A 23,181-nucleotide genomic window follows, 5' to 3' on the forward strand; every position below is an offset into this window, starting at 1 on the left:
GTATCCTCCTAGTATAGTACTGTAGTCCGTTCTCCTTTCGAGAAAACAGCTTACAAATATAGATGACCAGGTTTCCTTGGAGCTCACCCGTGCGTTTGCCCTTGGTCCGCCGGCTACTTGATTTGCCATGGGAAACTTCAGCTCGTGGTGCGGAGGGGAGACGTCGTCGAGATGCGTTACCAAGACCGCGACGGGCGCGCACAAATTCGAGGTGACAAACTACTCGCTGCTCGACGGCATGGGCGCCGGCAACTGTGTAAGCTCCAACACGTTCAGCGTCGGCGGCTACGACTGGTGCATCAATTTCTACCCTGACGCGTACAGTGGCCGCGCGTTCGCCTGCCTATGTCTCCAAGGAACGGCCAAGGAGCCGGGCGTGATGGTGAAGTCCACGCTGAGCTTTCTGGGGAGCGACGGCAAGCCGTATAAAGGCACGGAACCGGTGACCGCCACACGAACTCTTCCCTTCTCACATGTAGGTACCGAGATTTTCAGTGGTTGGGAAGATCGGGTGATTGTTGAGAAGTCTAAGCTGCAGGCTGACGGCTGCTTCACCATCAGGTGTGATCTGACCGTCATGAGAAACACCGTCGCATAGAAGATGCGGCCATCAACAGACCTAGTCGATTGGAATTAATTATGGTCGTTGCTTTTCAATTTGCTTGTAATAAAACATGGCTTTTGTAGACTTTTATAATAAATTCATGGTATTATCTTTATATGCAATCAAAGCTGTGTATGTTTCGCAGGATGGCCACTTTTGTATCCCTAGTTTACGTTGATCGCACTTTCATCCTACAGTTGCAAATAGAAAGAACTTTTTTTTTGTCTGTAAACTTGTTGAATCTTGTAACCTTGATACTGCATAAAGCCGAAAAGAACTAGACTCTTTTATGTCTCCAAGTTTTAGCAAGGTTGGATTTAGTTTTCAGGAGCATGTATATACTATTCCCTCTCTTTTACATTTTTTAAAATCAAAATTGCAGGGGTCACATCTTTGCCGAGTTTCGGCTATTGGAGGCTCGCCGAGTTTATTATGGGCTGTGCCGATTTTTTCGAAACTCGGCAAGAAGAACGATTCTAGTTGTGTCATCACCCACGGACCATGTTGGCAAGGTGCCTAATAGCCAGTGACATGATGAGTAGAGCAAATATGTGTATAAGTTAGTAGTTGGTTCTCACTACTTTTACTTATCTCAACATGTCATCTTAGCAAACATACCACCTCATCGAAAGCCTGCCTCAATATGCATGGTCATTATTAGTTCCCATTACTTACATGCACACATGTCACCTTAGCAAAAGCCCACCTCGATATGCATGATCATTATTAGTTCCAATTACTTACATGTACACATGTCACCTTAGCAAACATGTCACCCCTTCTGAAAAAAGAAGCAAACATGTCACCTCAGCAAAAACCCACCTCAATATGCATGGTCGTTATTAGTTCCCATTACTTACATGTACACATGTCACCTTAGCAAAAGCCCACCTCAATATGCATGATCATTATTAGTTCCAATTACTTACATGTACACATGTCACCTTAGCAAACATGTCACTCCTTCTAAAAAAAGCAAACATGTAACCTCAGCAAAACCCCACCTCAATAATAGGGATGGTAATGGGTACCCATTACCCGTGTACCCTGTGGGTAAAAACTCTATAGGGTAAGGGTATGGGACAAAAATTTATCCATGAGTACTTAAATGGAAAAATATCATGCCCATCGGGTAGAGAGGGTACGAGCATGGTATCGTATAACCCATGCCCGCGTACCCATGTACCCATCTAAAATGTTGACAAGTGGGTTGCCTTTAATATTCTAACATATTAACTTTTCCCCCCTAATCGCACTAGGTAAAAACTCTAATGTGCAGTCAAGTTATCTCTATAATTATCGTGAATTTGTGAGCGTGAAGTGTATGAATGTGTTGTTATTTATGATTATGTGTTGTTGTTTAACATTTTTATGGGTTGCTTTATGGGCAAGTTTTTCGTTTTGTTTTTGAGAATGTGTTTTCGTACATTGTTGTTTAAAATGTGTTGCTAAAAATTTATGATTATATGTCGCTTTTCACAACTATTTTCTACTCAATTTGATGTGTTGTAAATGCGGGTACTTTTACCCATGGGTATCCATATACCCTGTCGGGTGACGGGTATGAGAAAAAGTTATACCCTTAACGGGTATGGGTATGGGTGATAGGTAAGTTCAGAGTGAATGGGTAAGGGTATTGGGAGGATCCACCCGTACCCATACGCTGCGGGTGCCATCCCTACTCAATATGCATGGTCATTATTAGTTCCCATTACTTGCATGTACACATGTCATCTTAGCAAACACGTCACCTCAACAAAAGCCCACCTCAATATGCATGGTGATTATTACTTCCCATTATTTCTATTTATCTCAACATGCACGCATCCCATGTCACCTCATATAAGGTCCACCACAACATTTATGTGAGCACGTTTTCCATTATATTATGCAACTTATATCCAATAAAAAAATTAACTGCAAAATAATCAAATACAATATATAATATGAATCATCAGTTTCAACTAATATATTAATAATCTAAACATTCATGTTTCATACTATCAAATCTTATTATAATTATTGCATCTAATTTCCGCAACAAAGCTCAGGGTATCCCATGTACTCATTTAGTATGGAGTGGGTGATTACTGGCCCCAAGGTGTGACATTACATTCAGAGATGCCATTGGGGTAATTCTTATACGGTGTGGTTAGGTCTTAGTTGACTGAGACTTAAACAAGTTGTAGTCAAGTGACATAACATTTTGCATGGATCTCAATGTAAGATCTCACGAATATAACAACGACTGAGACATAACCAAGTCTCAGTTGACAGGGATTTAACAAGACTGGTTCTTATAGCACCGTATGTTGCGCTAGATTTGTGGGAATTCTCCCAGTCTAGCTACCAAACATAACCACCATTTTCCTTTTATTTTTTTTAATTGTTTGGTTCACAATGTTTTGTCCTAATTTTTCTTGTATCTTTAGGTGAGATGGTTTATTCTAACATAGGTTTTATTATCAGTGATCAAATTGGATGGGCTCAAGCCAAAGCATCATCTATTCTAAAAAGGGTACACTAGTACATCTGGACGTTATTCACACGGTTTTTACTCCCCAATCGCAGACAGTTTCCGAAACCGTGTGCTCGTGTAACGCCCCGAGACCGACGCTCCAGAAGACTTCCAGCTATTCCGAGTTTTGTCGTGTGATTTGTTTTGTTTGTGCATTCATCATGCCATCTCTTGCATTTCATCATGTCATCATGCCATCATATCATTAATTTTAAAAACTCATCTAAATAAATTGTATGGATCTTCGATCCATTTAAATCGAGGGAAACACACATGGTGATTTCTCTTTATAACAATTACCCTCCCAATATTATTAGGGAGCTATGATAAATATTCCATCCTTTAGGAATAAACCATAACACACTTACAGTTTAAGTTCCATGCATTTTCTACCTCAATTCCTTGCCTCAAACTTTGCCAACAATTCTTATCTCATTTATCGAGGCTCTTCCAAAATTCTCAACATTTTTGGATCTACCAAATACCCACTTCCTTCCTACACTAATTTGGAAATAATTCAAATGAGTTTGAAGTCAACTTCACGCCCATGCTCACTTTCTATTTTTCTTGGATCAAGCTCATTTTTATGAGTCCGGGAAAATTATCCGCGTGTCCAACTTCTTCCCCTAACCTCTCTTTCTTTTCTTTCTTATCTCTGTTTTGTTTTTATTTGTTTTAGAGTGAGAGAGAGCCCAGCAGGCCATCTAGGCCCATCCGCAGCACAGCTCCTCCATGGCCCAAGGCCCAGCTCGCCCCAACTCTTAACCCTAGCGAGCATCTCCCCTCGTTCCCTCATCTCGTTCCCCCTCCACCGCCACCCACACGCACGCACGCAGAGGGCAGCGCTCGCGCCCGTTCCCCTCACCAGCCACCGACCGGATTTGTCCGTTTTCGCCGTTCCCGGTGCTACCGGAGCCCCAAGGCCCTTGTACCAAGTTCGTCGCCGCGCCATCTTCAAGCCATCGGGCGCTGGGTTCCCTGCCTGGCCCACTCGTTCTCTGCACGAGACGCCTCGTCGCCGGGAGTTCGTCCCCAAGTTTCGCCAAGCCGTCGCCGTCCCTTCTCCGGTGCCCCGTCCCCGTCGGATTTGCTCAAGCGCGCCACCCCTGCGCCTCAAGACTCTCCCATCGGAGCCCCGCAGACCCGCTGTTGGAAATATGCCCTAGAGGCAATAATAAATGGTTATTATTATATTTCTTTGTTCATGGTAATTGTCTATTGTTCATGCTATAATTGTATTGTCCGGAAATCGTAATACATGTGTGAATACATAGACCACAACGTGTCCCTAGTAAGCCTCTAGTTGACTAGCTCGTTGATCAATAGATAGTCATGGTTTCCTGACTATGGACATTGGATGTCGTTGATAACGGATCACATCATTAGGAGAATGATGTGATGGACAAGACCCAATCCTAAGCATAGCATAAAAGATCGTGTAGTTTCGTTTGCTAGAGCTTTCCCAATGTCAAGTATCTTTTCCTTAGACCATGAGATCGTGCAAATCCCGGATACCGTAGGAGTGCTTTGGGTGTGCCAAACGTCACAACGTAACTGGGTGACTATAAAGGTGCACTACGGGTATCTCCGAAAGTGTCTGTTGGGTTGGTATGGATCGAGACTGGGATTTGTCACTCCGTGTGACGGAGAGGTATCTTTGGGCCCACTCGGTAATGCATCATCATAATGAGCTCAATGTGACTAAGGCGTTAGTCACGGGATCATGCATTGCGGTACGAGTAAAGAGACTTGCCGGTAACGAGATTGAACAAGGTATTGGGATACCGACGATCGAATCTCGGGCAAGTAACATACCGATTGACAAAGGGAATTGTATACGGGATTGACTGAATCCTCGACATCGTGGTTCATCCGATGAGATCATCATGGAACATGTGGGAGCCAACATGGGTATCCAGATCCCGCTGTTGGTTATTGACCGGAGAGGCGTCTCGGTCATGTCTGCATGTCTCCCGAACCCGTAGGGTCTACACACTTAAGGTTCGGTGACGCTAGGGTTGTAGAGATATGTGTATGCGGAAACCCGAAAGTTGTTCGGAGTCCCGGATGAGATCCCGGACGTCACGAGAGGTTCCGGAATGGTCCGGAGGTGAAGAATTATATATAGGAAGTCAAGTTTCGGCCACCGGGAAAGTTTCGGGGGTTACCGGTATTGTACCGGGACCACCTGAAGGGTCCCGGGGGTCCACCGGGTGGGGCCACCTATCCCGGAGGGCCCCGTGGGCTGAAGTGGGAAGGGAACCAGCCCCTAGTGGGCTGGGCGCCCCCCCATGGGCCTCCCCCCATGCGCCTAGGGTTTGGGAACCCTAGGGTGGGGGGCTTCCCACTTGCCTTGGGGGGCAAGTCACCCCCCCTGGCCGCCGCCCCCCACCCTAGTTGGGTTCTGGCCGGCGCCCCCCCTCCCAGGGGGCCTATATAAAGGGGGGGGGGAGGGGAGGGCAGTAACATTACAGCCTTGGGCGCCTCCCTCCTCCCCTGCTACACCTCTCCGTCTCGCAGAAGCTCGGCGAAGCCCTGCCGAGACCCGCTACATCCACCACCACGCCGTCGTGCTGCTGGATCTCCTTCAACCTCTCCTTCCCCCTTGCTGGATCAAGAAGGAGGAGACGTCGCTGCACCGTACGTGTGTTGAACGCGGAGGTGCCGTCCGTTCGGCACTCGGTCATCGGTGATTTGGATCACGGCGAGTACGACTCCGTCATCCACGTTCATTGGAACGCTTTCGCTCGCGATCTACAAGGGTATGTAGATGCACTCCTTTCCCCTCGTTGCTAGTATACTCCATAGATGCATCTTGGTGAGCGTAGGAAAATTTTAAAATTATGCTACGATTCCCAACAGTGGCATCATGAGCCAGGCCTATGCGTAGTTACTATGCACGAGTAGAACACAAAGCAGTTGTGGGCGTTGATGTTGCCAATTCTTCTTGCCGCTACTAGTCTTTTCTTGTTTCGGCGGTATCGTAGGATGAAGCGGCCCGGACCGACCTTACACGTACGCTTACGTGAGACAGGTTCCACCGACTGACATGCACTAGTTGCATAAGGTGGCTAGCGGGTGTCTGTCTCTCCTACTTTAGTCGGAACGGATTCAATGAAAAGGGTCCTTATGAAGGGTAAATAGAAATTGGCAAATCGCGTTGTGGTCATACGTAGGTAAGAAAACGTTCTTGCTAGAAACCTACAAACCACGTAAAAATTTGCAACTACAATTAGAGGACGTCTAACTTGTTTTTGCAGCAAGTGCTATGTGATGTGATATGGCCAGAAGATGTGATGAATGATATATGTGATGTATGAGATTGATCATATTTTGTAATAGGAATCACGACTTGCATGTCGATGAGTATGACAACCGGCAGGAGCCATAGGAGTTGTCTTTATTATTTTGTATGACCTGCGTGTCATTGAATAACGCCATGTAATTTACTTTACTTTGTTGCTAAACGCGTTAGCCATAGAAGTAGAAGTAATCGTTGGCGTGACGACTTCATGAAGACACAATGATGGAGATCATGATGATGGAGATCATGGTGTCATGCCGGTGACGAAGATGATCATGGTGCCCCGAAGATGGAGATCAAAGGAGCATAATGATATTGGCCATATCATGTCACTATTTGATTGCATGTGATGTTTATCATGTTTTTGCATCTTATTTGCTTAGAACGACGGTAGTAAGTAAAATGATCCCTTATGATAATTTCAAGAAAAGTGTTCCCCCTAACTGTGCACCGTTGCGAAGGTTCGTTGTTTCGAAGCACCACGTGATGATCGGGTGTGATAGATTCTAACGTTCGAATACAATGGGTGTTGACGAGCCTAGCATGTACAGACATGGCCTCGGAACACACGCAATACACTTAGGTTGACTTGACGAGCCTAGCATGTACAGACATGGCCTCCGAACACGGAGGACCGAAAGGTCGAGCATGAGTCGTATAGAAGATACGATCAACATGGAGATGTTCACCGATCTTGACTAGTCCGTCTCACGTGATGATCGGACACGGCCTAGTTAAATTCGGATCATGTATCACTTAGATGACTAGAGGGATGCCTATCTGAGTGGGAGTTCATTAAATAATTTGATTAGATGAACTTAATTATCATGAACTTAGTCTAAAATCTTTACACTATGTCTTGTAGATCAAATGGCCAACGTTGTCCTCAATTTCAACGCGTTCCTAGAGAAAACCAAGCTGAAAGATGATGGCAGCAACTATACGGACTGGGTCCGGAACCTGAGGATCATCCTCATAGTAGCCAAGAAAGATTATGTCTTAGAAGCACCGCTAGGTGATGCACCAATCCCAGAGAACCAAGACGTTATGAACGCTTGGCAGCAGCGTGCTGATGATTACTCCCTCGTTCCGTGCGGCATGCTTTACAGCTTAGAACCGGGTCTCCAAAAGCGTTTTGAGAAACATGGAGCATATGAGATGTTCGAGGAGCTGAAATTCGTTTTCCAAGCTCATGCCCGGGTCGAGAGATATGATGTCTCCGACAAGTTCTTCAGCTGTAAAATGGAGGAGAATAGTTCTGTTAGTGAGCACATACTCAGAATGTCTGGGTTGCACAACCGCTTGTCTCAGCTGGGAGTTAATCTCCCGGATGACGCGGTCATTGACAGAATCCTCCAGTCGCTTCCACCAAGCTACAAGAGCTTTGTGATGAACTGCAATATGCAGGGGATGGAAAAGACCATTCATGAGGTATATTCAATGCTGAAATCAGCTGAGGTAGAGATCAGAAAAGAACATCAAGTGTTGATGGTGAATAAAACCACTAAGTTCAAGAAGGGCAAGGGTAAGAAAAACTTCAAGAAGGACGGCAAGGGTGTTGCCGCGCCCGGTAAACCAGTTACTGGGAAGAAGTCAAAGAATGGACCCAAGCCCGAGACTGAGTGCTTTTATTGCAAGGGAAGTGGTCACTGGAAGCGGAACTGCCCCAAATACTTAGCGGACAAGAAGAAGGCCGGCAACACCAAAGGTATATGTGATATACATGTAATTGATGTGCACCTTACCAGTACTCATAGTAGCTCCTAGGTATTTGATACCGGTGCGGTTGCTCATATTTGTAACTCAAAACAGGAACTACGGAATAAACGAAGACTGGCGAAGGACGAGGTGACGATGCGCGTCGGGAATGGTTCCAAGGTCGATGTGATCGCCGTCGGCACGCTACCTCTGCATCTACCCACGGGATTAGTTTTAAACCTCAATAATTGTTATTTAGTGCCAGCTTTGAGCATGAACATTGTATCTGGATCTCGTTTAATTCGAGATGGCTACTCATTTAAATCCGAGAATAATGGTTGTTCTATTTATTTGAGAGATATGTTTTATGGTCATGCCCCGCTGGTCAATGGTTTATTTTTGATGAATCTCGAACGTGATGTTACACATGTTCATAGTGTGAATACCAAAAGATGTAAAGTTGATAACGATAGTCCCACATACTTGTGGCACTGCCGCCTTGATCACATTGGTGTCAAGCGCATGAAGAAGCTCCATGCAGATGGACTTTTGGAGTCTCTTGATTACGAATCATTTGACACGTGCGAACCATGCCTCATGGGTAAGATGACCAAGACTCCGTTCTCTGGAACAATGGAGCGAGCAACCAACTTATTGGAAATCATACATACCGATGTGTGCGGTCCAATGAGTGTTGAGGCTCGCGGAGGATATCGTTATGTTCTCACTCTCACTGATGACTTAAGTAGATATGGGTATGTCTACCTAATCAAACACAAGTTTGAAACCTTTGAAAAGTTCAAGGAATTTCAGAGTGAAGTTGAGAATCAACGTGACAGAAAAATAAAATTCTTACGATCAGATCGTGGTGGAGAATATTTAAGTCACGAGTTTGGTGCACACTTAAGGAAATGTGGAATAGTTTCACAACTCACGCCGCCTGGAACACCTCAGAGAAACGGTGTGTCCGAACGTCGTAATCGCACTCTATGGGATATGGTGCGATCTATGATGTCTCTTACCGATTTACCGCTCTCATTTTGGGGCTATGCTTTAGAGACTGCCGCATTCACTTTAAATAGGGCTCCGTCGAAATCCGTTGAGACGACACCGTATGAATTATGGTTTGGGAAGAAACCTAAGCTGTCGTTTCTAAAAGTTTGGGGATGCGATGCTTATGTCAAGAAACTTCAACCTGAAAAGCTCGAACCCAAGTCGGAGAAATGCGTCTTCATAGGATACCCTAAGGAAACCATTGGGTATACCTTCTACCTCAGATCCGAAGGCAAGATCTTCGTTGCCAAGAACGGGTCCTTTCTAGAGAAGGAGTTTCTCTCGAAAGAATTGAGTGGGAGGAAAGTGGAACTTGATGAGGTGATAGTCACCCCTTCCGAACCGGAAAGTAGCGCAGCGCGGGAAAATGTTCCTGTGGTGCCTACACCGACTGTGGAGGAAGTTAATGATGATGATCATGAAGCTTCGGATCAAGTTACTACTGAACTTCGTAGGTCCACAAGGACACGTTCCGCACCAGAGTGGTACGGCAACCCTGTCCTGGAAATCATGTTGTTAGACAACGGTGAACCTTCGAACTATGAAGAAGCGATGGCGGGCCCGGATTCCGACAAATGGCTAGAAGCCATGAAATCCGAGATAGAATCCATGTATGAAAACAAAGTATGGACTTTGACTGACTTGCCCGATGAGCGGCGAGCCATAGAAAACAAATGGATCTTTAAGAAGAAGACGGACGCAGATGGTAATGTGACCATCTATAAGGCTCGACTTGTCGCTAAGGGTTATCGACAAGTTCAAGGGGTTGACTACGATGAGACTTTCTCACCCGTAGCGAAGCTGAAGTCCGTCCGAATCATGTTAGCAATTGCCGCATACTATGATTATGAGATATGGCAGATGGACGTCAAAACGGCATTCCTTAACGGCTTCCTTAAGGAAGAGTTGTATATGATGCAGCCGGAAGGTTTTGTCGATCCTAAGAATGCTAACAAAGTATGCAAGCTCCAGCGCTCAATCTATGGGTTGGTGCAAGCATCTCGGAGTTGGAACATTCGCTTTGATGAGATGATCAAAGCGTTTGGGTTTACACAGACTTATGGAGAAGCCTGTGTTTACAAGAAAGTGAGTGGGAGCTCTGTAGCATTTCTCTTATTATATGTGGATGACATATTATTGATGGCAAATGATATAGAATTCTTGGAAAGTATAAAGGTCTATTTGAATAAGTGTTTTTCAATGAAGGACCTTGGAGAAGCTGCTTATATATTAGGCATCAAGATCTATAGAGATAGATCGAGACGCCTCATTGGTCTTTCACAGAGTACATACCTTGACAAGATATTGAAGAAGTTCAATATGGATCAGTCCAAGAAGGGGTTCTTGCCTGTATTGCAAGGTGTGCAATTGAGCACGGCTCAATGCCCGACCACAGCAGAAGATATAGAAAAGATGAGTGTCATCCCCTATGCCTCGGCCATAGGGTCTATTATGTATGCCATGCTGTGTACCAGACCTGATGTAAACCTTGCCGTAAGTTTGGTAGGAAGGTACCAAAGTAATCCCGGCATGGAACACTGGACAGCGGTCAAGAATATCCTGAAGTACCTGAAAAGGACTAAGGATATGTTTCTCGTTTATGGAGGTGACAAAGAGCTCGTCGTAAATGGTTACGTCGACGCTAGCTTCGACACAGATCTGGATGACTCGAAGTCACAAACCGGATACGTGTATATTTTGAATGGAGGAGCAGTAAGCTGGTGCAGTTGCAAGCAAAGCGTCGTGGCGGGATCTACATGTGAAGCGGAGTACATGGCAGCCTCGGAGGCAGCACAAGAAGCAGTCTGGATGAAGGAGTTCATTACGACCTAGGGGTGATTCCCAATGCGTCGGGCCCGATGACTCTCTTCTGTGACAACACTGGAGCTATTGCCCTTGCGAAGGAGCCAAGGTTTCACAGGAAGACCAGGCATATCAAGCGTCGCTTCAACTCCATTCGTGAAAGTGTTCAAAATGGAGACATAGATATTTCTAAAGTACATACGGACCTGAATGTAGCAGATCCGTTGACTAAACCTCTCCCTAGGGCAAAACATGATCAACACCAGGACGCAATGGGTGTTCGATTCATCACAATGTAACTGGATTATTGACTCTAGTGCAAGTGGGAGACTGTTGGAAATATGCCCTAGAGGCAATAATAAATGGTTATTATTATATTTCTTTGTTCATGGTAATTGTCTATTGTTCATGCTATAATTGTATTGTCCGGAAATCGTAATACATGTGTGAATACATAGACCACAACGTGTCCCTAGTAAGCCTCTAGTTGACTAGCTCGTTGATCAATAGATAGTCATGGTTTCCTGACTATGGACATTGGATGTCGTTGATAACGGATCACATCATTAGGAGAATGATGTGATGGACAAGACCCAATCCTAAGCATAGCATAAAAGATCGTGTAGTTTCGTTTGCTAGAGCTTTCCCAATGTCAAGTATCTTTTCCTTAGACCATGAGAACGTGCAACTCCCGGATACCGTAGGAGTGCTTTGGGTGTGCCAAACGTCACAACGTAACTGGGTGACTATAAAGGTGCACTACGGGTATCTCCGAAAGTGTCTGTTGGGTTGGTACGGATCGAGACTGGGATTTGTCACTCCGTGTGACGGAGAGGTATCTCTGGGCCCACTCGGTAATGCATCATCATAATGAGCTCAATGTGACTAAGGCGTTAGTCACGGGATCATGCATTGCGGTACGAGTAAAGAGACTTGCCGGTAACGAGATTGAACAAGGTATTGGGATACCGACGATCGAATCTCGGGCAAGTAACATACCGATTAACAAAGGGAATTGTATACGGGATTGACTGAATCCTCGACATCATGGTTCATCCGATGAGATCATCGTGGAACATGTGGGAGCCAACATGGGTATCCAGATCCCGCTGTTGGTTATTGACCGGAGAGGCGTCTCGGTCATGTCTGCATGTCTCCCGAACCCGTAGGGTCTACACACTTAAGGTTCGGTGACGCTAGGGTTGTAGAGATATGTGTATGCGGAAACCCGAAAGTTTTTCGGAGTCCCGGATGAGATCCCGGACGTCACGAGAGGTTCCGGAATGGTCCGGAGGTGAAGAATTATATATAGGAAGTCATGTTTCGGCCACCGGGAAAGTTTCGGGGGTTACCGGTATTGTACCGGGACCACCTGAAGGGTCCCGGGGGTCCAGCGGGTGGGGCCACCTATCCCGGAGGGCCCCGTGGGCTGAAGTGGGAAGGGAACCAGCCCCTAGTGGGCTGGGCGCCCCCCCATGGGCCTCCCCCCATGCGCCTAGGGTTTGGGAACCCTAGGGTGGGGGGCTTCCCACTTGCCTTGGGGGGCAAGTCACCCCCCTGGCCGCCGCCCCCCACCCTAGATGGGTTCTGGCCGGCGCCCCCCCCCTCCCAGGGGGCCTATATAAAGGGGGGGAGGGGAGGGCAGTAACATTACAGCCTTGGGCGCCTCCCTCCTCCCCTGCTACACCTCTCCGTCTCGCAGAAGCTCGGCGAAGCCCTGCCGAGACCCGCTACATCCACCACCACGCCGTCGTGCTGCTGGATCTCCTTCAACCTCTCCTTCCCCCTTGCTGGATCAAGAAGGAGGAGACGTCGCTGCACCGTACGTGTGTTGAACACGGAGGTGCCGTCCGTTCGGCACTCGGTCATCGGTGATTTGGATCACGGCGAGTACGACTCCGTCATCCACGTTCATTGGAACGCTTCCGCTCGCGATCTACAAGGGTATGTAGATGCACTCCTTTCCCCTCGTTGCTAGTATACTCCATAGATGCATCTTGGTGAGCGTAGGAAAATTTTAAAATTATGCTACGATTCCCAACACCCGCGCCGTCGCCTCCTCTGCATCGAGCGGGAGGACGACGAGAAGTGCCTTCTCTGTGCCCGAGTTTCCCCTGACGTGAGGCCGTCGTCCTCGACAGCGCCCAGTCCTTTGTCGCGCCGCCCTTCGCCAAGTCCCGCTCGCCGATGCTCCTTGACTCCGTCCTTCCTGCGCGGTACCCGCCTCGCCAAGCCCCTGCATCGCGCCGCTGTTTCCTCCCTTCAACCCGCGTCGCCTCTGCCAGCCCTGTGCTGCTGCTTGCATCCGCCAAGCTCCTCTGCCCCGTTTCGCCTCGGCCTCGACCGAGGAGGACGAGCAGCGTTGCTGCCTGCTCGATCCGCCTGCACGCGCGCCTCGCGCGTTGACCGTGACCAGCTCCATGCCCGAGCGAGCACGCTCCTGACCCCGATGCCCAGCACCGCCCAAGTTGTCGCCTCTACGCACCATGCAGTGTTACCGTGGACGCATGCACCCCAGATCGGAACCTCAAGTACCAAGTACACCACCGACAAGACCCGGACTCCGAACGCCAAGTACAACTACGAACCCGAAGACCTCGGATGCATCAAGTTCCTCTACGACTTGTGTACAACTACCGTCGCCAAGACCGGACCGACAAGTACCCCGACAACGTGTGTACCACTACCGTCGACCCTTGAAGACTCCGTGGACGTCAAGTTCCTCGCCGTGACCCCGAACATCTACGGAATGTGTGCGACTACGAAACATGTACCACTACTTCCACCACCGTCGCGGGAACGTCTACTTCCACTACGAACCTGATCTGTTCCGAAAAGTCACGCCTCGAAGGTATAACCCCGAGATGACCGCGATGAACGAATGGATGTTGTATGAGATGCTCGTGTTTGCACCGTGTCCGAGTTGTTCCTTGCGTGTTCCTCGTTGCCTTGCCATCGACACATGGGGACCCGGTTGCCGGGATCACCCCACCATCTTGCATGAGACGCTCACGCCACGCTTCCTTTTGCACCGGTATCTCCATGAGCTACCGGAACCAATATGTTGCCGTGGCATCATTTTTGGATTCGTTGCCGTGGTACCCCTTTCTTCCACCACGGTGACAAATGCTTCATAACATGCTTATGTCAACATTTTCATAAATTGCATAAAACTTGTAAATGTCATCCGCATCATGATAACAACATTTAAAATGTTTATATTTGTTGTTTCCATTAAATTGCTAAATATGCATATGGGAATTTTTCGGAATTGTTGTTTGTTATTTCCGACCTCATTTAAACTTGCCTAAATAGATAGTTTTATTATGCTTCACATCTTGCCATGCTTAACCACAGTTAATTTTATTGGGTACATAAACGGGAGAGAACTAAATAATTGATGTGGTGTTTTGTCAATATGCATATGCAACTCGTTGCATATTGAGCTCCACTTAATTTGTAGTATTGTTTGTTGCATTTTGCCATGCCATGCCTCATTTAAACCGGACATGCATCATACTTGATTGTGCATCATGCCATGTTTATGTGATGGTTGTTTACCATGTTGTTTTCCTTCTTTCCGGTTGCGCTTCTTCTCGATAGTTCCGGTAATTTTGCGATTGTGAGGATCCGTTCGACTACGTCCGTTTGTCTTCTTCATGGACTCGTTCTTCTTCCTTGCGGGATCTCAGGCAAGATGACCATACCCTCGAAATCACTTCTATCTTTGCTTGCTAGTTGTTCGCTCTATTGCTATGTCGCGCTACCTACCACTTGTCGTATCATGCCTCTCATATTGCCATGTCAAGCCTCTAACCATCCTTTCCTAGCAAACCGCTGCTTGGCTAAGTTACCGCTTTTGCTCAGCCCCTCTTATAGCGTTGTTAGTTGCAGGTGAAGATGAAGTTTGCTCCATGTTCGAACATGGACATGTTGGGATATCACAATATCTCTTATTTAATTAATGCATCTATATACTTGGTAAAGGGTGGAAGGCTCGGCCTTATGCCTGGTGTTTTGTTCCACTCTTGCTGCCCTAGTTTCCGGCATACCGGTGTTATGTTCCTTGATTTTGCGTCCCTTACGCGGTTGGGTGATTTATGGGACCCCCTTGACAGTTCGCCTTGAATAAAACTCCTCCAGCAAGGCCCAACATTGGTTTTACCAGTTGCCTAACAACCTATTACCTTTACCTTGGGAGTAATTAACCCGAGGGTGATCTTTATTTTAGCCCCCCCGGGCCAATGCTTCTCTAAGTGTTGGTCCGAACTAGAGCACCGCGCGGGACCGTCCCTTGGCAACTTGGGTTACGTTGGTACCTGTACGCTTAGCTCATCCGGTTGTGGCCTGAGACGAGATACGCGCGGCTACTATCAGGGTGTCGGCACGCCGGGAGGTCTTGCTGGTCTTGTTTTACCATTGTCAAAATGTCTTGTAAACCGGGATTTCGAGACTGATCGGGTCTTCCCGGGAGAAGGAATATCCTTCATTGACTGTGAGAGCTTATAATGGTCTAAGTTGGGACACCCCTGCAGGGTATAAACTTTCAAGAGCCGTGCCCGCGGTTATGTGGCAGATGGGAATTTGTTAATATCCGGTTGTAGAGAACTTGACACTCGACTTAATTAAAACGCATCAACCGCGTGTGTAGCCGTGATGGTCTCTTTTTTCGGCGGAGTTCGGGAAGAGAACACGGCTTTTGGGTTATGTTTGACGTAAGTAGGAGTTCGGGATCACTTCTTGATCATTGCTAGTTGACGACCGTTTCGTTGATCCTCTTCTCGCAATTATTTGCGTATGTTAGCCACCATATATGCTTAGTGCTTGCTGCAGCTCCACCTCACTACCTTCTCCTACCCATAAGCTTAAATAGTCTTGATCTCGCGGGTGTGAGATTGCTGAGTCCTCGTGACTCACAGATACTTCCAAAACAGTTGCAGGTGCCGACGATACCAGTGCAGGTGACGCAACCGAGCTCAAGTGGGAGTTCGACGAGGACCTTGGTCGTTACTATGTTTCGTTTCCTAATGATCAGTAGTGGAGCCCAGTTGGGACGATCGGGGATCTAGCATTTGGGGCTGTCTTCTTTTATTTCGGTTCCGTACTCGGGCCTTGATTGTACTCTGAATGATGTATGTTTAATTTATGTATTGTGTGAAGTGGCGATTGTAAGCCAACTCTTTATCCCATTCTTGTTCATTACATGGGATTGTGTGAAGATGACCCTTCTTGCGACAAAACCACCATGCGGTTATGCCTCCAAGTCGTGCCTCGACACGTGGGAAATATAGCCGCATCGTGGGCGTTACAAGTTGGTAATCAGAGCCATCCCCGACTTAGGAGCCCCCTGCTTGATCGAATCGCTGGCGTTGTTGAGTCTAGAAAAAAATGTTTTGAGTCTTAGGATTATATATATCGGAGAGTAGGATTCTTTTTACTCCTCAGTCCCTTCGTCGCTCTGGTGAGGCCCCCTGACGTAGAAGTTTTGACTCTCCTCTCCTCAAATTTCACTAAAAAAATTTTAGGATCACGCGGGTATCTTGAAATCGTTCCGATGGTTTTGTGACGAGAACATTGTTCTTGGTGCCTCCTGACATTTAGGGGTTGTGGCAGTGTCCCGGGGAGTTGAGCTCCGAGGTGTTGTCGTCACAATTTTATCGTTGCAGTTCTGGAATACCTGAGTTTCGCCGACATCGAAAATCTCTATTATGCAGTTGTTGGTGAGATCACCTTGACGCCACCCAGTACTGGGGCGGGAGTTCGGGAGTATTGCCATAACTCGTATAACGGATGCTTCTCGAAGGTTGAGGTAAATAACTTCCGAAGGTTTCTTGGTTATGTGTTGAAGGATGGATACAGCTGGATCTAGGTATTGTTAGTTTGGGAGAGATATATTGCGTCCCCTGTATCCCCAACACCCAATTGCATAACCAGAAAGTTTCGGGAGTTTATAAGTGGGAATTCAAGTAGCTCCTAGGATATCTTTCCGATAGAGGCATGATATCAGATTGGGGTTCGACGTCTAGTGGTCCGCCTATCCACGGTTGGTTTTACAGTGGTCTCGTAGTGTCTTAAAGAGTCCTTGGCTATGCTGACTCGGGGACGCTTCGTATGTCATGTGCACTGCCTTGTACATGATGGTGATGTACGATCGAGCCCGTGTGGGCCCCACCACGAAAACTTCGGACGAAATCTCTATCATATGTTTGTTCCGGCTTATTCTGCAAGCCAAATCCTTTGTTTTTGTTTTGTTTTGTGGTATTCGAGTTGCTTCAATGCCAAGTGTTGATTCCATACCTTTTCCAAATGGTGTTCTCATGTTTCTATGGGAGTGTTAATCCTTCTTGGTCATCAAGAGTGCCATCCCAATTCTATTTCTAACCGGTGCGCTTCTCTTCAAGATGATCCCATCATTCTCCCCATCCACAAGATCAATTCTAAGTTCTCTCAATGATGTCTGTTTCATTCATCCCAAGTTGCCTTTGTTTTCCCGCCCTCCCACCCTTTTCTTCAAGGACTCAGATTTCTTAATCAAGTATCCTTTTTGTTAATGCGAAGTCTCTTCATTCTTTTCTTTCAATGTTCTTATCCGGTGATTTCCCATGAAGATACTAACGAAGTTTCAAGTTTATCATTCTTTGTTCTCTTATCTTCCTCGGTGGTTTCAATGCAAGCTTTCGGTGTTGATCATATCCTTTTTCCTCATTTCAAATGTTTTCCCATGCCGGTGCACCTCTTAATTGCTCACCTTTCTCTATTCATATCCGGAGTGTCGAAGATATCTCAGAAGATTCGCATTTCCATTCCCAATCCGTTCAAGCTATCTCGAGGTTGTTATCTCTTTTGAGCCATTTAATTCAACCGACGCAATCTTTCTTTTAATCATTCAATGGTGTATCTTTTGAGTGGGCCCTAACCCACAGGTCTTTTCCCAGGATCTTACCTGACTTTTCTAATTTTCATTCCGGAGTATCTCAACAATTCATGATGGTTTCTCATCGTCATTATCGGATTTTGAAGACCGGAGAAGAGTTTCCCTTAAATCTTGTCCATTCTCTTGAAGATTCATGGTTCTAGCTTGATGCCATCCTCTCATAATTGTTTTTCGATTGTGAGAATTCTTTTCATACCCATCCGGAGCATTTCATGAGTTGTTTTCGTTTCTTGATCATCCAAAGGCCATCATTTCAGAAGATTTCTTCATTCTAAGCTTTCAGCTCTCGTTCTCCAAATCATACCGGTGCATCATTCAAGTATTATCTAATCAGCTCGGGATCTCTGCGTTCACTTGTATCTAAATTCTCTCAAGTATCTTTCTTCATTGTTTTAATTCTTCCCAGCGTTTCTTTATCTTTTCTTCGTTCATTTTCAATTCTTACGGTGGTTCGTTCAAGAGTTCTCTTCCTTCGTTATCATATAGATTCATTCGTTCTTTCCAATCCTACCGGTGGTTCATTGAAGACCTTCCCAAGTTTGCGCCATATCTATCTTAATCCTTTCTACGATAATAAGTGGCATGCCAAATCCATTGTGGGTCATCAATTTAATTGATGATTATTCTTGTTTCATCGAGTAAATTCAATTCCTTATCACGGAGGGTCATCAAAATTCTTGATTTCATTTGTTCATCTTTCTTTCCGGAGTTCCAAGTTTTCTCGGTTATATCATTTCAAAGCTTCATCTTATCACTGCAAGGCTTCACCTTGTGTTTTCAACTTCTCTTTCTTTCTACCATCCTTTTATTACCGGAGTTCTTCATGGAGGCTCTACATGATGGTTCGTCAAGGATTATTTTCATTCTTCAATTGCTCTTCAATATTTCATTCTTGAAGTGTTCTCAAGATCCTTGTTGGAGGAGCTCAAATATTCTTCTTCCTGCATTCCAAAGTGCAATTCGTTCTACCTTGTCATTTGAGGTGGTGTTATGTCATTCTTGACAATTTGAGTTCGCGTTTCATGATTCACATGTTGTCAAGAATGAGATATTTTAAATCCACCAATCTCTTCGTTGGATTTATCTTGTGTCATGTTTCACCTAAAGCCTTCCCTAAGGAATGTTGCTATTATGGTTCTTATCAATGATCCAAGTTTTCTCCTATCCTCTCGACGAGAGAAGTTTTCATCTCTTCGTTGAACTTAATCAAATCAATGGTTTTCGTTAGTGGCCGTTTGTTACCTCATAATTTTGAGATATTTCCATAAGCCACTACAAACTTATTCTTCTCGTTGCTAGTTTCCCAAGAACTCCGTTCAATCCTTCCTTGCAAGGATGCTCTTGAAATTCAATTGTGGTGGAAGTTGTCATTTTCTTCTCTGTCCCTTTATCCCAACAATCTAGCTACTATTCTTTCGTTCCGGAGGCATTGTGATGTTGCTCTCTTCACCCATCATCTCGTTTTGCCAAGATCATATTCTTTTCATGCTTACCCTTTGAACCAGAGTGTTGTGCTCTCATTCAAGTTCTTTCATCTTATCAAGTCTTGCATCTTTTCAACCGAAGTGTTGTTCGAATTTCTCCTCCCTTGCTCCTTGTTTATCTCATTTCAACCAGAGTGGTTTCAATTCCTTCTTGTCCATTTTGCTCGTCATTCATAGTTTTGCAAGCTCCAAGGTTCACATGGTGTTCCTTGTTTCTCTTTTCTACCGGAGTCTTCTCAATTTTGTTCAACTCTGTCGTATTCTTCTTTCAAGTTTTCAACCTCTCAAGGTTCATTGGTTTCACTCGTTTGTCAAAGAAGCAACTTGTTTTACCTGTTCCTCTTCCGTTTCTCCCCGGTGCCATCCTAGATCTCGGGACGAGATCTCTTGTAGTGGTGGAGTGTTGTAACGCCCCGAGACCGACGCTCCAGAAGACTTCCAGCTATTCCGAGTTTTGTCGTGTGATTTGTTTTGTTTGTGCATTCATCATGCCATCTCTTTCATTTCATCATGTCATCATGCCATCAAATCATTAATTTTAAAACCTCATCTAAATAAATTGTATGGATCTTCGATCTATTTAAATCGAGGGAGACACACATGGTGATTCTTTATAACAATTACCCTCCCAATATTATTAGGGAGCTATGATAAATATTCCATCCTTTAGGACTAAACCATAACACACTTACAGTCTAAGTTCCATGCATTTTCTACCTCAATTCCTTGCCTCAAACTTTGCCAACAATTCTTATCTCATTTATCGAGGCTCTTCCAAAATTCTCAACATTTTTGGATCTACCAAATACCCACTTCCTTCCTACACTCATTTGAAAATAATTCAAATGAGTTTGAAGTCAACTTCACGCCCATGCTCACTTTCTATTTTTCTTGGATCAAGCTCATTTTTATGAGTCCAGGAAAATTATCCGCGTGTCCAACTTCTTCCCCTAACCTCTCTTTCTTTTCTTTCTTATCTTTGTTTTGTTTTTATTTGTTTTAGAGTGAGAGAGAGCCCAGCAGGCCATCTAGGCCCATCCGTAGCCCAGCTCCTCCATGGCCCAAGGCCCAGCCCGCCCCAACTCTTAACCCTAGCGAGCATCTCCCCTCGTTCCCTCATCTCGTTCCCCCTCCGCCGCCACCCACACGCACGCACGCAGAGGGCAGCGCTCACGCCCGTTCCCCTCACCAGCCACCGACCGGATTCGTCCGTTTTCACCGTTCCCGGCGCTACCGGAGCCCCAAGGCCCTTGTACCAAGTCCGTCGCCGTGCCATCTTCAAGCCATCGGGCGCTGGGTTCCCTGCCTGGCCCACTCGTTCTCTGCACGAGACGCCTCGTCGCCGGGAGTTCGTCCCCAAGTTTCGCCAAGCCGTCGCCGTCCCTTCTCCGGTGCCCCGTCCCCGTCGGATTTGCTCAAGCGCGCCACCCCTGCGCCTCAAGACTCTCCCGTCGGAGCCCCGCAGACCCACGCCGTCGCCTCCTCTGCATCGAGCGGGAGGACGACGAGAAGTGCCTTCTCTGCGCCCGAGTTTCCCCTGACCTGAGGCCGTCGTCCTCGACAGCGCCAAGTCCTTTGTCGCGCCGCCCTTCGCCAAGTCCCGCTCGCCGATGCTCCTTGACTCCGTCCTTCCCACGCGGTACCCGCCTCGCCAAGCCCCTGCATCACGCCGCTGTTTCCTCTCCTTCAACTCGCGTCGCCTCTGCCAGCCCTGTGCTGCTGCTTGCATCCGCCAAGCTCCTCTGCCCCGTTTCGCCTCGGCCTCGAAATCCGCCAACTCAAGACATGGTGATTCTTTATAAAATCCAACAAAGGATCTGGTAGTCCATAAAGGATCTGATGTGAGTATCGGCACAAAACCGGAGCAAGAAACAATGCAAAGACATTGAATTATAGAAACAAGTGACTAACTCAAAGCTCAATTGCAAAAGAATTATGATTTCCAAATCAAGGGATCACAAGCAAACGCTCTGATTAAGGATGGATAAGTTGAATAGCCTTAGGGGTACAATCGACGGCAATTTGATTGGTCGAGAACCAACTCATGTTTAATATGACATCTGAGCCGGAAGGATGAATTCTAGGCTCTGATTGAGGATTGCGAGCATTCGCAACAAACTGAATCAACGGACTCAAAATGATAATGACAAGAGATGCCAATAAGATTACGAGACTTAAGATTAATCATAATGCAAGTAAGCAAGAATTTCAAGAGCAAAAAGGCTCCTGAGGATTTTTGGAAGATCGAATGGTATTTTGAACACTTTTGTGAAATACTTGAATCAACTGGGGATGAGCGGATACTCGGTAAGTGCGAGAATTATCCGTAGGGGTATTCAGGTGACAAAGAACAGCAAGGTAGTAAGCTCAAAGGATTCTCGGAACAACAAAGAGAATTTCGGGGTATCTTGTAATAACAAGATCAACTGGGAAACATTGTATGAATGGCGAGTATACGTGGTTATCCATAGGAGTTTATCGATGAAAGGGAATTGCAAAAGCGATGAACACAAGTTCTCGGGTTATCAGCGGAGAGTATCTTCAGGGTCTTCACGTGCAGCAGACGATCATCAGTAATAAGGGGCTCTCCGGGTGAAAGTGATAACGAGATCCTAATGTTAGATTTAGCAAAATTCACTTAACCCGAATAGAAGAGAGATCAGAGTCCCAGAGTATAGATAAGGAGTAAAATATCCTAATACCACCCAATGGCGACGTGGGCCCGTAAGACACACAGCCATGTTAGTAAAAGTTTTTGCAATGTCTAGACTCGACTTCGGCCAAGGAGTTGGAAAGGGGGATTCCTACAGGCAGTTGGCTCTGATACCAACTTGTGACGCCCCCGATTTGACCGTACCCTAATCATGCACGCAAATGTGTACGATCAAGATCAGGGACTCACGGGAAGATATCACAACACAACTCTACAACATAAATAAGTCATACAAGCATCATAATACAAGCCAGGGGCCTCGAGGGCTCGAATACAATTGCTTGATCATAGACGAGTCAGCGGAAGCAACAATATCTGAGTACAGACATAAGTTAAACAAGTTTGCCTTAAGAAGGCTAGCACAAAAGTAGCAACGATCGAAAAGGCAAGGCCTCCTGCCTGGGACCTCCTAACTACTCCTCGAAGCCGAACTCCATGTAGAATCATCCTCGGGATCTCTAGCTCCTGGACTCCAGCATCTGGTTGCGACAATCCGGTATAGAAAAAGGGAAAAGAGGGAGAAAAGCAACCGTGAGTACTCATCCAAAGTACTCGCAAGCAAGGAGCTACACTACATATGCATGGGTATATGTGTAAAGGGCCATATCAGTGGACTGAACTGCAAAATGCTAGAATAAAAGGGGGATAGCTAGTCCTGTCGAAGACTACGCTTCTGGACATCTCCATCTTGCAGCATGTAGAAGAGAGTAGATTGAAGTCCTCCAAGTAGCATCGCATAGCATAATCCTACCCGGGGATCCCCTCCTCGTCGCCCTGTTAGAGAGCGATCACCGGGTTGTATCTGGCACTTGGAAGGGTGTATTTTATTCAGTATCCAGTTCTAGTTGTCATAAGGTCAAGGTACAACTCCGTGTCGTCCTTTTACCGAGGGACACGGCTATTCGAATAGATAAACTTCCCTGCAGGGGTGCACCACATAACCCAACACGCTCGATCCCATTTGGCCGGACACACTTTTCTGGGTCATGCCCGGCCTCGTAAGATCAACACGTCGCAGCCCCACCTAGGCTCAACAGAGAGGTCAGCACGCCGGTCTAAACCTATGCGCG

At 46.3% G+C, this 23,181-nt stretch overlaps 1 protein-coding gene across 1 annotated transcript; it reads left to right on the forward strand.

Annotated features, from left to right (window-relative positions):
* The first annotated feature begins 127 nt into the window (after nucleotides 1-127).
* LOC141041288 (BTB/POZ and MATH domain-containing protein 2-like) lies at nucleotides 128-598 on the forward strand. The gene has a single exon (XM_073507421.1). The coding sequence runs from the start codon at nucleotides 128-130 to the stop codon at nucleotides 596-598; it is 471 nt and encodes a 156-aa protein (XP_073363522.1).
* Nucleotides 599-23,181: the final 22,583 nt, after the last annotated feature.

This window comes from Aegilops tauschii, chromosome 2 (genome assembly GCF_002575655.3).
Source record: "Aegilops tauschii subsp. strangulata cultivar AL8/78 chromosome 2, Aet v6.0, whole genome shotgun sequence".
Lineage (NCBI taxonomy): Eukaryota > Viridiplantae > Streptophyta > Magnoliopsida > Poales > Poaceae > Aegilops > Aegilops tauschii.